We start from the raw sequence: 13603 nt of genomic DNA on the forward strand, positions 1-13603 counted from the left end.
TTTTTTTTGAGACAGAGTCTCGCCCTGTCACCCAGGCTGGAGAGCAATGGCGTGATCTCAGCTGACTGCAGCCTCCACCTCTCAGGTTCAAACGATTCTCCTGCCTTAGACTCCTGAGTAGCTGGGATTACAGGTGCCCACCACCACGCCCAACTATTTTTTGTGTTTTTAGTAGAGACAGGGTTTCACCATATTGGCCAGGCTGGTCTCGAACTCCTGACCTTCTGATCCGCCCGCCTCGGCCTCCCAAAGTTCTGGGATTACAGGTGTGAGCCACCATGCCTGGTTGAGTTGAGGGGTTTAACCTCAACCCTATGGGATGAGAAGAGTCAGGAAAGTGATGGTCCTGGGGAAGAGCTTTCTGGGCAGAGAAGCAGTGGGTGTGATGGCCCCAAGACAGGCCAGAGCTGGTTTTGTTGAAAGAACAGAAGACCTGTGTGGCCGGAGTATTGTGCCAGGGAGAAAAGAGCCCAGGACTTCGACAGGTGAGCCGAGACCAGACCACCCAGTTCCCACAGGACAGGGAAGTGGCTTTTGGTTCCATGTGATATAAAGAAGGAAGCCATTTGGAAGATTTTGATCAGGGCTGTGAATTTATATTTCATAAAGATCCTGTTGCCTGTTGCGTGGAGAAGAGATTGGATGCAGGGCCAGCAATGGAAGGGGGGAAATCAGGAGATTTTTGCAGTATTCCAGGCCAGAGATAATGTAGTCTTTAAAAAGGATTTTTTTTTTTTTAAACACAACCACAAACCACTGTTATCACCATAAAGACTGTTTAGAGTAACAGGGAGAAAAGTTATTTTAAAATGTGTTTATTTTCCAGATAATGTCCTTGGACAAGGAATGCATGTCTGTTACTGGGGGGGTCAGCTGACTTTGTAGTTGGACACCCCGCCCCCGTCCCCGACTCCTGATACAGGACTGCCCCTTCGCTTCCTGAGCTCTGAAACAAGCTTTGTTTGTTAGAAACTCCTGGCTCCTCCTGAATTATGTCGAGAGGCTTCTGGTGACAGGGCCGCATCGCAGGAAACGCAGACACACTGGGTCTGCCGCCATCACCTCTGAGGCCTGGGGCGTAGACACAGACTTTAGAGTCACAGGGAAGCTGATGGCAGAGGGAGGACGGAGCCTCAGGGAAAAGAGAAGTCAGTTTACTCCCAGACATGGAGGCCATGTGGCACTCTGGGGACTAGCTCAGCTGCCCCCACCAGTCTTTCACCTTCCAACCCAGAGTCCATATTGCGGGTAATAAATACCCTTATAATGAAAAATGAGAGTCGGAGTTGTACCGAGATGCCAGAGGCAATGACCTTTAAATTTGAGGCACTTGGAACTTACCATGATTAAGTGACTTCAAGACCTGGAAAGTTTGCAAGATGGTTCTACGAACAGCAACAACGGTCATAACCAGACCTTATATTTATACTGTGTCTTTGCCCCAAAGGCTGCAGAGCATTTGACCTGTCACTCTCTCGGTCGGCTTTTGTTAGTGTTCCTGCCTCCAGGTCAGGAACTCAAGAGACTTATACTGTGAATGGGGGCTGATATTTCCTAGTTGTGGGCCAGAGGTCATGTCCGGCAGACAATGCTCTTTCTCTGTTAGATGGTTAAGGCTGGCCCAGAGACCAGTTAAATGCTGTCAGCTGGTGGCTTCCCAAATAAACTTAGTAGAGAAGTCAAAAAAGAATTTACCAGACCTGTTTTGAGTTATTTGGATGGATTGGCTGACGAGAAGTGTCCTGATTCCAGTGATTTAGAGCAGAACATTCTAGCCAGGGGAGAGTGGTAGAAGATCGCTGCCTGGTGGCTCACCTCTGGGCTCCCTGCTTTGAGGACAGGCCAGAGGTGTCATCCAGCAGGCGGCTTAAACAGCGATGGTTATGACGATGGTGTAGTGCGTGCCGCTCTCTCAGCCTTCTCACCATGTTTGTGATCTTTGACATCACCACAAGGAAGAGGAGATGGGGTTACCCTGTGTAATATGGTAGCTGTTCCCCTTACTAGCTCCATCTTATGCCATCTCTCCTTGAGCCACTGAGCACTGGTCACACTGGCCTTTCTGCTCCCTGGACAAGCCACACTCCTCTGCCTGCCTCAGGGAGTTTGCTTATGCTGTTTCCTCTGCCTAGACCCTTTTCCCTCCCTCCCCTCTGTCCTCATTCACAAGGCCAACCTTTGCTCATCCTCCACATCTCAACTCCCTCAGCTCACATCCTCATGTAGGCCTCCCCTGGCCCTCAGATTAGGGAAAACTCCCTCCTAACACCGTCTCATAGTACTTTGAACTTGCCTACCACTGTTTTGAGAAGAGTTGTAATTCTATGATAATATATGCACATTATTTAAATCTGTCCTCCCTTCCCTAGACTGGAAAGTCCATTTGGGGCTGGGACTGTAGCCATTTTGTAGCTTACCTAGCATGGAGCCTGCCGTGTAGTCAGCACTAGATAAATGCTTTAGATAGAATGAATGAATTCCTATTGTATAATTGGGGAAACTGAAGCATGAAGAGATGATGACTTGCCCTAGATCACACAGTGAGCCCATAAAGAATCCCCCAGGTGGCCAGGTGTGGTAGCTCACCTGCATGGTATGCCTGTGATCCTAGCACTTTGGGAGGCTGGGGTGGGAGGATCACTTGAGCCCAGGTGTTCGAGATCAGCCTGGGCAACATAGTGAGACCCCCATCTCTACAAAAAAAGCCAGGCATGGTGGCATGTGCCTGCAGTCCCAGCTACTTGGGAGGCCAAGGTGGGAGGATTGCTTGGGCCTGGGAGGTTGAGGCTGCATTGAGCCATGATTGTGCCACTGCACTCCAGCCGGGCCAATAGAGTGAGTCCCTGTCTCAAAACAAAAACAAAAACAAAAAAAAAACCGAAAAAAACCCAAAAAACCCTCTGGGCCCCCTGACACGGAGCCCAGTGAGCTCCATGCCCTTTCCCTCTTTTCCTACTCCCACTGTGGGGCTGGGTCCTCTGCCACAGTCTTTTATCCCTCCCTTAAACCCAGAGGAACACATCCTACCTCCTCCCCTCCTCTGAAGGGAGGGATGTGCTTAGGCCCCTACATGGAGAGTATGCCAGATTACATCTTGGAATTGTCAGCCACCATACTGAGAAATGAATGGGAAACGCTGAGCCAATGAACCTGACCTTGCTTTGGTCATGGCTTCACTGGATAATCTGGAGCACTCAAAACTGTTTTCGGCCTCAGCGTATTCACCTGCAAAATGGAAACTGGCTTCTATGTTGCAGTGTGACTGGCGGGCTGCTGGAGAGAGATAATTTCAAATTCATGATCTTTAAGCTCCATGACAAGTCGGGTACTAAATAAAAGCCTATTTTTCTAGAAAAAAAAAAGCAGTGGTTTATTATGAACAGCACATTGGTGTTAAATCTGGTCAGATGAACAGGAAGTTACTTGTTTTCATCAGACAGGGCAGGGTTCCAGAATGGCAGGGAAAGGAGAAACATTTTCATATTTCTGAGGTGGCCCTTTGGGAACAAAAAGAAACATTACATTTACAAAAGTAAGTTTTGATAAAACATTTTGGCCCCACATAGAAAAGGACCCCTACCAGCATAGTCTCTTGTTCGAAAGCTCTTCTTGGGCAAAAAGAATGGAAAAAGGTCCGTGTTCTGGGAGGACTTGTCTGGAAGGGGCCCAAGGGCTTAGGAGAGCCTTGGTAGTGCCAAGAGTTCAAACTCCAAGCAGCATTTTGGAGGCCCAACTGCCCAAGCAAAGGCAGTGTCTTCACTTTGTTAAAAAATAACAACAAATCGGAACACTCTGAAAATTACCCTCTGATGGTTTTTCCCTTTGCATTCTGCTTCTCACATTTTCCATTTTTTTTTTTCCCGTTTCAGAGGGTTTTGGAAAATGATGAAAATGTAGAAGAAGGGAATGAAGAAGAGGATTTGGAAGAGGATATTCCCAAGCGAAAGAACAGGACTAGAGGACGGGTAAGTTGGGGATGACACGAGCGAGGAAAGAGGTGAGGGAGGCTGGGGTGCCCAGCCAAATACTGATCTCCACTGCAGCTGGATGGAGATCATGGCCATGGTCTGACATGGAGAATGCTCAAAGAAGAAAACTCCACAACAGCTCTGATCCCAAGAGGGAGGAGGGGAGGCAGAGGGGGTGCCCTGAGTGGGTGCTGAGGTCTGGGGAGGGCTGAAGGGTGGGATCAGGGTGAGGGTAGAAGATGAGGAGAATGTGCCTGTTGTCACCACTGCTCGGTTACTAAAGAAGGCTGGACATTTCCTGCCTTGTCCCTGGCTACCCCAGAATGATAGAGTCAGGATACCTGCTTTCGGGTTATGCTTCACTAGGCAGAGTAGAAGTTTCCTGGGGTAGCAGGGGACTACAGCTGGTGGCTCCCAGTGGGTTTGGCATGAGCTCTGGAGGCTTGTCCTGGGATGGGACAAGAAAAAAGCCAGAGCCTGCGGAAGGGCAGAGGGGAAACCGAGGTGGAAGTAATAAAAACAAGAGACTGGTCAGGCACTTCCAGGCATTCAGGTTGAATCTAGAGTTCACGCCTGAAGGGGCTTTCTGTGGTGGCCGTCAGGGGTCTGCAAGGGCATGTGACAATAACCAGGTGGAGGGGGACCTCCAGAAGTAAACTGCTGCTGTCCACCTGGAGAATTAACTCTCAGGCTTGAGGATCTCACCCCTTCAGGCTCTTGGCAGGACTCTTAGCCCTCCCATGGATAAGCACTTAGTCCTGGGCGTTCGGTGGGTTTGCGGCCAATCATCATCATGGCAGGGCTCTCCACTCTCATAGTTCTCATGCCTCAGCAGACATTAGTGTCACCGAGAGAGCTTACTGAATGCAGATTCCCAGGACCCCACTCAGAAATTCTGCTTTAGGAGCTCTGGGGCAGGGCTTTATACTGTATTAGAAGCAAGTTCCCAGGCGGCTGTTGCACGTGGGCCAGTGCTGCGCACACTGAGCTGAGATGCCCAGCCTGTTGCCGTGTGGGGCTGTGCAGCCTGTGCAGGGGCTGGGCGGGCAGCTCTCTGATGGTGCACCTCTGGTACAGCTGGGACGAGCCTCGTCACTTAGCAAGATTTTGGCTATCTTGGCTTGTCTCTTCTTTTCTCCTACTTTTCGTTGATTTATGTTTGTTTGATTTTTTTCCTGGAGTATTTGAAAACAAGTTCTAGACTTCTTATCATTTAACTGGCACATATCTCAGTGTGTATCTCTAACAGATATCATTATCATACTCAATAAAATAATAGTTATAATTCCTACTATCTAGTCCCTTATCATTTCCCCCTTTGTCAAAAAATGCCATTTTATAGTTGGTTTGTTTGAAACTTAAGTCTCTCGGATTCCACAGCATACCTCTTCTGTATTCTCTTCCGTATTGCACCCCACCACACACATTTTTTTTTCTCCATGCCATTAATTTGTTGAAGAATTTGGGTTGTTCGTCTTGTGGAACTTCTCACATTCTAGAAGTGGTGGGAGGGTGGTGTTTAATGTCTTCTCCATCCTCTGCGTTTCCCGAAAACTGGTAGTTTGATTAGAAACTTGCTTAGATTCAAGGTGTGTGTGTGTTTGTGTGTGTTTATGTGTGTTTTTTTTGTGTGTGTTTGTGTTTGTGTGTGTGTTTGTGTGTGTTTGTGTGTGTGTGTGTGTGTGTGTGTTCGTGTGTGTGTGTTTGTGTATGTGTGTACAGATATTTCTTGTGGGGAGGCAAAAATCCTTCCTAGGCGGTGATGGGTTCTTCTCGTATCACATCAGGGGCATATCCTGTCCAGTTCTGCTTTGAATAGTGTTTCAGTTGATTAGTAGATTTGAGTGTTGTCAGCCTGATCTCTCCCTTATACAGTTCCTCGTCAAGTTTTTACTTAATGATTTTTGCAGCCATTGCTAAACTGGCCTAGACCCATTCATGGAGGGGAGGATATTAAAAAGAAAATCTAAATCCATTATTAAAGGAGACTTTTGAGCTTGGACTTCCTGGGCCTTTTGTGAACTCCCAAAGAGCTGTGCATGTCCAGACCCACTTCCTTTCCTTCTCTCACCCCAACTAAACTGACTCGAGTGTGGGAAATGGTCCTCTTCACACCTTCTCCCCACTCTACATTTAGAAGATTGAGCTTGCAGTCAGTGGATATGAATTGGTGTCTGTGAAAACATCAGCAGTCGCTGCAACCATGTATATTTACTGTGTACTTCCTGTAAACCAGGCAATGTGATGGGCTCTGTACATCAAGAGCTACCACAAACAGAGTGATGCCTTTGTGCCAGGTGCTTTAGATTACCTTCTCTATTTCTGCACTGTGCATTATGGCAGCTGCTGGCCACATGTGGCTACTGAGTCCTCAACACGTGACTAGTCCTAATGGAGATGTGCTGTAAATGTAAAATACACATGAAATTTTGAAGACTTAGTATGAAAAAGGAATGCAGAACATCTCATTATTAATTTTTATATTGATTAAATTATAAAACTATCACGTTTTGGATATATTGTTAAATAAAATATATTATTAAAATTATTTGCACCTATCTCTTTTTTAAAAAAATGTGCTGCTGGAAATTTTAAAATGATGAGTGTGGCTCACATTGTATTTCTATTGGTCAGAACTTCTTCCATTTCCACAAGTCGGTCTATTACTCCCAGGGGGTTAAGCAATTTGTTCAAGGTCACTCAGCTTAGTAAGGAAGAGGCTAAGATTTGAACACAGGTCTGTGCTTTCTCCTCTGAGTTCATCCCTGGCCCAGGGCCCAGCGTATAGCCAATGATTAGCTTGTTGAATGAATGACTGAATGATGGATTCAGTTTTCAGTTGTAGGGGAGATGAGAGAGACCTGAACACAGTGAGGGAGCTGGATGGAACCTAGACTGGCTCTGGGCCCACCAGATACTGGCCAAGCAGCAGCTGAATGGCTCCATGTTGTACAGTGACATTGTGGACATGTTACCCATGGGGGGAGCCATGGAAGGACCCAGAAGGCTGTGGGCAAGGCTCCTGTGCTACAGTGTGTGGAGCTGCTGCACTCATAGCCTCAGTTCAGCTGTTTTGCCCACTCTTTATTTTTATAATTATTATGTTTTAGAGATGGGGGTCTCACTCTGTTGCTCAGGCTGATCTGGAACTCCCGGCCTCAAGCGATCCTCTTGTCCACATCTCCCAAAGTGCTGGTATTACAGGCATGAGCCACCGTGCCCAGCTCATTGTCCACCCTTTAAAGTAGTATATTCCAGCTACTGCTGGCACTGGAGAACAACTATGTCCATTTCTCTTGTCAGAACCTAGAGGCAGTCTAAGTCTTGCCACCTCTGTGTGTGGTCTCTGGATAGCAGCATTCATATCGTCTGGGAGCTTGTTAGGAATGCAGGAGCCCGGACTCCACACTAGACTAATTAGAATTAGAGTCTGCACTTTGACAAGTCCCCAGGTGCTTTGTGTGCTCACTGAGGAGGCCAGGGCTAAGGTAGCTACAGAATAGGCTCCGCTTTATTTGAACTTAGACCCTGTGAGTTCAAATCCCAGCTCCACCACTTACTACCCTCTGGGTGAATTAGGTAACCTCTGTGATGGCGGCCAAATTATATAAGTACCCGGGGCCTCAGTTTCTTCATCAGTAAGTTTTGAGTGCTTCATACTGCCTAGATATTATCAGGAGGATGCAAGCAAAGGGCATAACTCTTGAAACTTTGATAATGGGTATTCTCTGAGCAGTGAGGGAAGCCCAACAATTAATGATTGTGTCTATGGTAACTTCAGCCCGAGAAGTCAAAGCTCTTTAAAATTCATGAGATTCTTGTGAGTCATCCATGTGAGTATTAGCGATAAATCAATTATCAGTCAATCATGAAGTATTTATGTACTATGGTGTTCAGGTGCCTCTCAAACTTTATGTGCCTATGGAGCACCTGAGGATCTTGTTAAAATACAAATTCTGATGCAGTATGTCCATAGGGTGGGGGCTGAACTCCTGCCTTGTTAATAAGCTCCCAAGTAATGCTGGAGCTGCTGGTGTCAGGACCACACTTTATATAGCACGGGTGCAGGCTGGGTGCGGTGGCTCACACCTGTAATCCCAGCACTTTGGGAGACCAAGGCGGGTGAATCACGAGGTCAGGAGATTGAGACCATCCTGGCTAACACGGTAAAACCCCGTCCCTACTAAAAATACAAAAAATTAGCCAGGTGAGCTGGCACACACCTGTAATCCCAGCCACTTAAGAGGCTGAGGTAGGAGAATCGCTTGAACCCAGGAGACAGAGGTTGCAGTGACCCGAGATTGAGCCACTGCACTCCAGCCTGCACGACAGAGCAAGACTCTGTCTCAAAAAAAAAAAAAAAAAAAAAAAAAAAAAAAAAAAAAAAAGGGCATAGAGCAGTGGTTCTCAATTTTTTTTATCTCAGGAATTCCTTATACTGAGAGCCCCCAAAGGCTGTTATTCAGGTTATAACCAGTAATATTCATATCACGAATGATATTTGCCATTTTAGAAATTACAAAGGGAGTCTCTCTACACCTATTGTGATTTAAAAGGTGGCCCAATAAGAAAGGTTTAAAAGAAAAACAAAACAAATTTTAAACTAGAGAATACACACAGACATCACATGTCACGTCGCCTCTGGAAGACTCCATTGGACGCCTATGACAGCGTGAGAGTGAAAAAGGCAAATCATCTTTTAGGACTCTTATGAAAATAGTTCAGACACTGCAGAGTCCCTGAAAGGACAGTCAGGGATCCCCCAGGATTCCTGGGCCACACTGTTTGAGAACAACTGGTATAGAAGATCTAGCTCTCTGCTTAGGACCGAGTCTGTCCTAGTCAAGGGTCTTTCAGCTTTAATAAAAATGGGAAGCATTTGAAAAGCTGCCAGGCCACTGCCCCAAATTTGAGCAACCTTTGAAGATCCAAACCACAGGAAGAGCAGGGACGTGGCAGGGACTTAGCATTGGGAAACAGTAAGGAACCCAGGTAGTTTCTGGCCTCTACTTCTCCCTCCTTCATTCTTCCTGCTTTCATGTGTACATGGCCCCATAAGGCTCCTGAATGTATGGGCCCTCAGTTCAAGTGGCCTACACTAACTAGGGTCACTGTTTTCTAATTCCAAACTCCTTGGAGGTAGAATCTGATTGGCCCAGCTTGGATCAGATGACTACTCTTGAGCCAGCCAATCAACTGTGGCCAGTGGGACAGGGCCATGTGGCACACTCATGGCTGCCATGGCCCAGCAGTGTGGGGATAGGGGTAGGGAGGAGGGGAGTAGGGTGGGCAGTTCTAGGGGAAGGAGGATTGGCTTCCTTTGGCTGGTCAGCTTCAAAGCTTTCTATAACAGAGCCTGGAGACCTAGGTCCTGCTCCTTCTGCTGGCCCTGGGATTGTGGACAGGTCAGAACCTGCTTCATCAAGGGCCAGATAGGAATCATAACACTACTTGGTCTAACTCATAGGGGTATTGTAGGAATTAACTGAGCTACTATATGCAAAAGAGCTTTGCATGCTATGTGCTAAGTGTTAGGGGGTCATAATAAAGTATAGCATGCCATTTTGCCCCCAAGGACCTTTGAATCAAACTAGGAAGAAGATGCTAATACCCATGATACCATTAGAAACAGCAGGTACATGACTGTGCACTAACCAAAGGCAACAGGAGTTCAGAGGAGAGAGATCAACCTAGGCAAGGAGGGGGGAAATAGTGTGTTGAGTGCTTCCTGTGGACTTAGTGCTGTCCCCTGTGGTTTCACACACTCTCAGCTCAAACTCTCTCAACAGCTCTGCTATATAGGTGTTGGTGTGCTCATTTTACAGTTGAGAAAACTAAAGCTTAGAGAAGTAACTTGCCCAAGACATGTAGCTGGTATTTCAACCTGTGTCTTATCTGACTTTAAGCGGATGCTCTTTTCACTACTTACTGTGGCAGGAGGAAGATTCTTGGAGGAGTGGAGGTTAGCAAGGGCAAAGCCTGGATCAGGTGTGCATGGGCAGAGGAGAGCGTGATCATGGGCTGAACCCGAGGGGATCAGCACTAGGTTGCCACTGGCTGTGTAAGTGGATTGTAGATGGCAATGATTGAATGAACGTGTGAATGCATGAACCTGTAACCATGGGCTCCTGTCTTTCATCCTTTTGTCTAATGGTCTGAAAGTCCTGTGGGATGGACTGGGGGGCAGTGTGGAGGTAGATCCCCTGTTAGGGTGGACTAGGGGGCAATGTGGAGGTAGATCCCCTTGAGTGGGTTCTTTGAACCCACTCACGGGTCAGTTGATGAGCTCCTGGATTAGGGTGTGCAATGGAAAGGAAATGCAAAGCCTAGATGGCCTTTGAAGGAAGAAACAATAGCATTTGGCTACAGAAAATGAAGAAGAAGAACCAGAAGTGACTGACTCGCTGCCTGCCTGATTGACTCATTTATTTGGCAAATGTTTATTAAGTGCTTCTTATGTGGCTGGCCCTGTGCCAGGTTCTGAGAATAATGGTGGCCCCAATAAACATGGTCTTCACCATGTTTGTCTCTCCATGTAGGAGAGACAAAATCAACTTGTAAACCAACACAAGTATAATCTAATGTCAGCGCTCAGTGCCATGATGAAACGGGAGGGGAAAGAAAATGATAGAGAGGGTGTGAGTGGATGTAAGTTGGTCAGGGAGGGCTTCTCTGAGGAGGTGACATTTGAGCAGGACAAGTGGGATTCTGAGTTTCCAAACCTGAGATCTTCTGAGAGACCCTACTGCTTCAGAAAGAGTCCCTTGCATGTTCCCTGAAGTGCCCTATAGACACGATCCCCATTTTGCCATTGAGGAAACTGAGGCAAAGGGAGTGTGGCACACAGAGTCACTCTGCTGGTCAGCCCTGCTGCAGGAGATGAAAACCTGGCTCCCACAGCACCCTCCCTTTCCTGCTGGCAGCTCCCCCAGAAGCCCTCATGCTTCCAGTTCTGCTCGACTCCTCCCCTTCCCCCGGAGGTATTTTTAGTCTCCCAGAGCCCCTTCCCCAGTCTGCTGTTGCCTCGTCATTCTGCTTGACTTGCTTTCACCTGCTCAGAGGCGGCTGTGACAGGGCTGCGGGCTGCATGTCAAGCTGTCCCTGGCTTCCCAGAGGGGTGTGGAGGGGGAGGGCAGCTGAGGGTGACCACCCTCGGCAGTGCGGGCAGGCAGGAGGCCTGTCAGTGCCCGGGGTGACTGCCAGCGCCTACAGATCCCTCTTGGGGTCAACTCTGAGTAATGAGGGCGAGGGGAGGAGGGCTGCTGGCTGTCAGCGCTGCAGGGGTGGGGTGGGGAGGGAAACCAGTGGGAGGGAGGGAGGAAGTGGAATTTGTTTTGGAGAGAGACAAGCTGAGGAGGTGACAGAGGTGGTAGCTTGGCAGGTGGTGTTGATTGGGAAGTGGGTGTGTTTTCTGAGTGTGTGTGTTGCAGGCCTAGGGTACAGGCCTTTCCACTGTGAAGTCCCCAGTGAGTGTGTGCATGGAGTATGTGTGCACAGAGTGTGAGCGTGTGTGTGAGAGTCTCCCAGGCCTTTCAACCACCAAGTCCCCATGGCCACTTTTCCAAGCCAGGCCCCAGGGGCTGCCCCATTTCCCCTGGACCCCAGGCTGCTGCCAGGTCTCATTCCTCACCTGCTGCCCCTTCCTCTCTGTCCCCAAAGACCCCCACAGGCCCTTTCCTTGGTTGGGAGTTGACTGCTACTCATTACCAAAGAATGACACACGTGACCAGTGTGGGACTTACAAAGGTTTAAAAATAAACCTCGCTGTGTTCTTGTCACCACCGCCCTGGTGCTGCAGAGCTGCCAGCAACCTCTCTGACTGGGCTCTTTGATTCTTGAAGGTAGAGCTCATTCCACCGCCACCCCGGGTCATGCTGACCCTGTCTGGGAGATTCACACAGGGTGGTGGTATCAGAAGTCCAGCCCAGGAGACCGTGAGGGTCAAGGTCTTCATCACTGGCTGGAGGCCCAAGGCAGACCACACAGGGAGGCATTAGCCAAAGCCCACCCCTACTGAGTAGGCCAAGCCTGGGGTGGTGGCAGGAGCTCCCCTGTATCTACACTAATGCATTGGGCCTGGATTTCAGGACTGTCTGGCTCTTGGGACACTGAGGGGATGGACACAGGAACCTAGGAAGACAACTACAGTTATGCCTCCTTGCCCCGTCAGGCCTTGCTCCTGATACATGCATCAGCTGGTCAGCCGAGGGGCCTGAGGTTGTCATCCTCAGCGGTGTCAGTGAGGCTAGGGGCTAAGGAGCTGAAGGAAGCGGCCTCAGTGGCACTGTAGTGTGTGGGAATTTGGTAGAGGAGGGCTTTTCAGTATGGCTGCCCTGAGTAGCCGAATGACCTTGGGCAAGCTACTTAACCTCTCTATCACTTCAGCCCTTTGATCTGTAAAATGACGACCCTAGTAGAAACCACCTCTTGGAATTGTGAAGATTTAATGAGATGATACAGGTGAGCAACTGAGTGATTTCGGGCACGCGTCACCTGACCTCTCTGGGCCTCAGTTTCCTCCCCTGTAAGATGGGACTGGTGTTGGCACAAAAGTTGGGATGAAGATGGTGTAAGGAGCTTGCAAAGCGCATGCTCCAGAGCCGTAGTGATGACCGTGGTAATGAGCATCCCATACCCCAATGTCTCCCCAGGCTCGTGGCTCTGCAGGGGGCAGGAGGAGGCACGACGCCGCCTCTCAGGAAGACCACGACAAACCTTACGTCTGTGACAGTAAGTATGGGCCGGTCCCACCTTCCTTCTTCTGCCCCTGACCCCAGGGCCCCCCTTCCCTGTGCTTCCTTGGCCGTCCACCTGCCAGCCTCAGCATGTGCTCGCCTCTTCCTCTCTGTCCGCACCCCAGCTTACCCGCCTGTCGCCTCTGCCGCAGTCACCACTTCCTTGGGCTGCTGCTGCCCCGGGAGGGGTTTCTGCAGAGGGGAAGCCAGCTGGGGGGGCCCCCACCCTCAGTTCTGTGCCCCCACCTCCTGCCATGCCTCCTGCGTGGCTCTCCTCTGGCTCTCTCTCTCACGCTCTCTGTCTCCTCTAAGATTCATCCTCTATTTCTTTCTGTATTTCAGAGAGTTACAAACAAAAGCATAACTCAAAACCCTCCGACAAAGGTACTTGGCTCGTCATGGCTTTTCATTTGTTTCCCTTTAATTTCCTTTCCCTCTTTCTCTCCTGTCCTAGGTAGGGCAAGTTATGAATCTTTCTATGACGATGACTTACTTTAAGAAATGGCCCTCGATCCATCTCTAGTCTTTCTTGCTTGCTTCAGAAACATCTTTTGGACAAGCGACTCCCTGGCTGACTCCTGAGTTTAGGGTCTGCAGACAGAGCTAGGGAGCCCACGGGAGGCGAGTTGCAGGGAGCCAGGGCAGTGGGTGGACCTCTGGAAACCTGCAGCTTGAGGAGGGATGTGGTCCGCTCCAGACAGCAGAGCACTGAGTGGCGGATTGAAAACCTGTGCCCTAGTCATCTTCTCATGGTACTGGGTACCATTTGCTCATTCCATGGGAGGGCAGCCCTCACCACCACACTCCTAATGATCTTCGCTTGCCATCTTCTCCTCTCTGAGGATGCAGAGCTTCACCATAGGAGGGAAGGGGCTGCAGTGAGGATGGCAGTGAAACAGT

At 49.0% G+C, this 13603-nt stretch overlaps 1 protein-coding gene across 5 annotated transcripts in view; it reads left to right on the top strand.

Annotated features, from left to right (window-relative positions):
- The window catches only part of DPF3 (double PHD fingers 3), a 282885-nt gene that overhangs the window by 167497 nt on the left and 101785 nt on the right, over nucleotides 1-13603 (top strand). For all 5 annotated transcript variants that reach the window (XM_031668016.1, XM_031668013.1, XM_031668014.1 and 2 more), the window contains exons 5-6: nucleotides 3870-3965; nucleotides 12620-12698. In XM_031668016.1, coding sequence (XP_031523876.1) covers nucleotides 3870-3965; nucleotides 12620-12698 — 175 coding nt within the window. The remainder of the gene's footprint in view (nucleotides 1-3869; nucleotides 3966-12619; nucleotides 12699-13603) is intronic.

The sequence above is a fragment of the Papio anubis genome, chromosome 7, assembly GCF_008728515.1.
Source record: "Papio anubis isolate 15944 chromosome 7, Panubis1.0, whole genome shotgun sequence".
Classification (NCBI taxonomy): domain Eukaryota; kingdom Metazoa; phylum Chordata; class Mammalia; order Primates; family Cercopithecidae; genus Papio; species Papio anubis.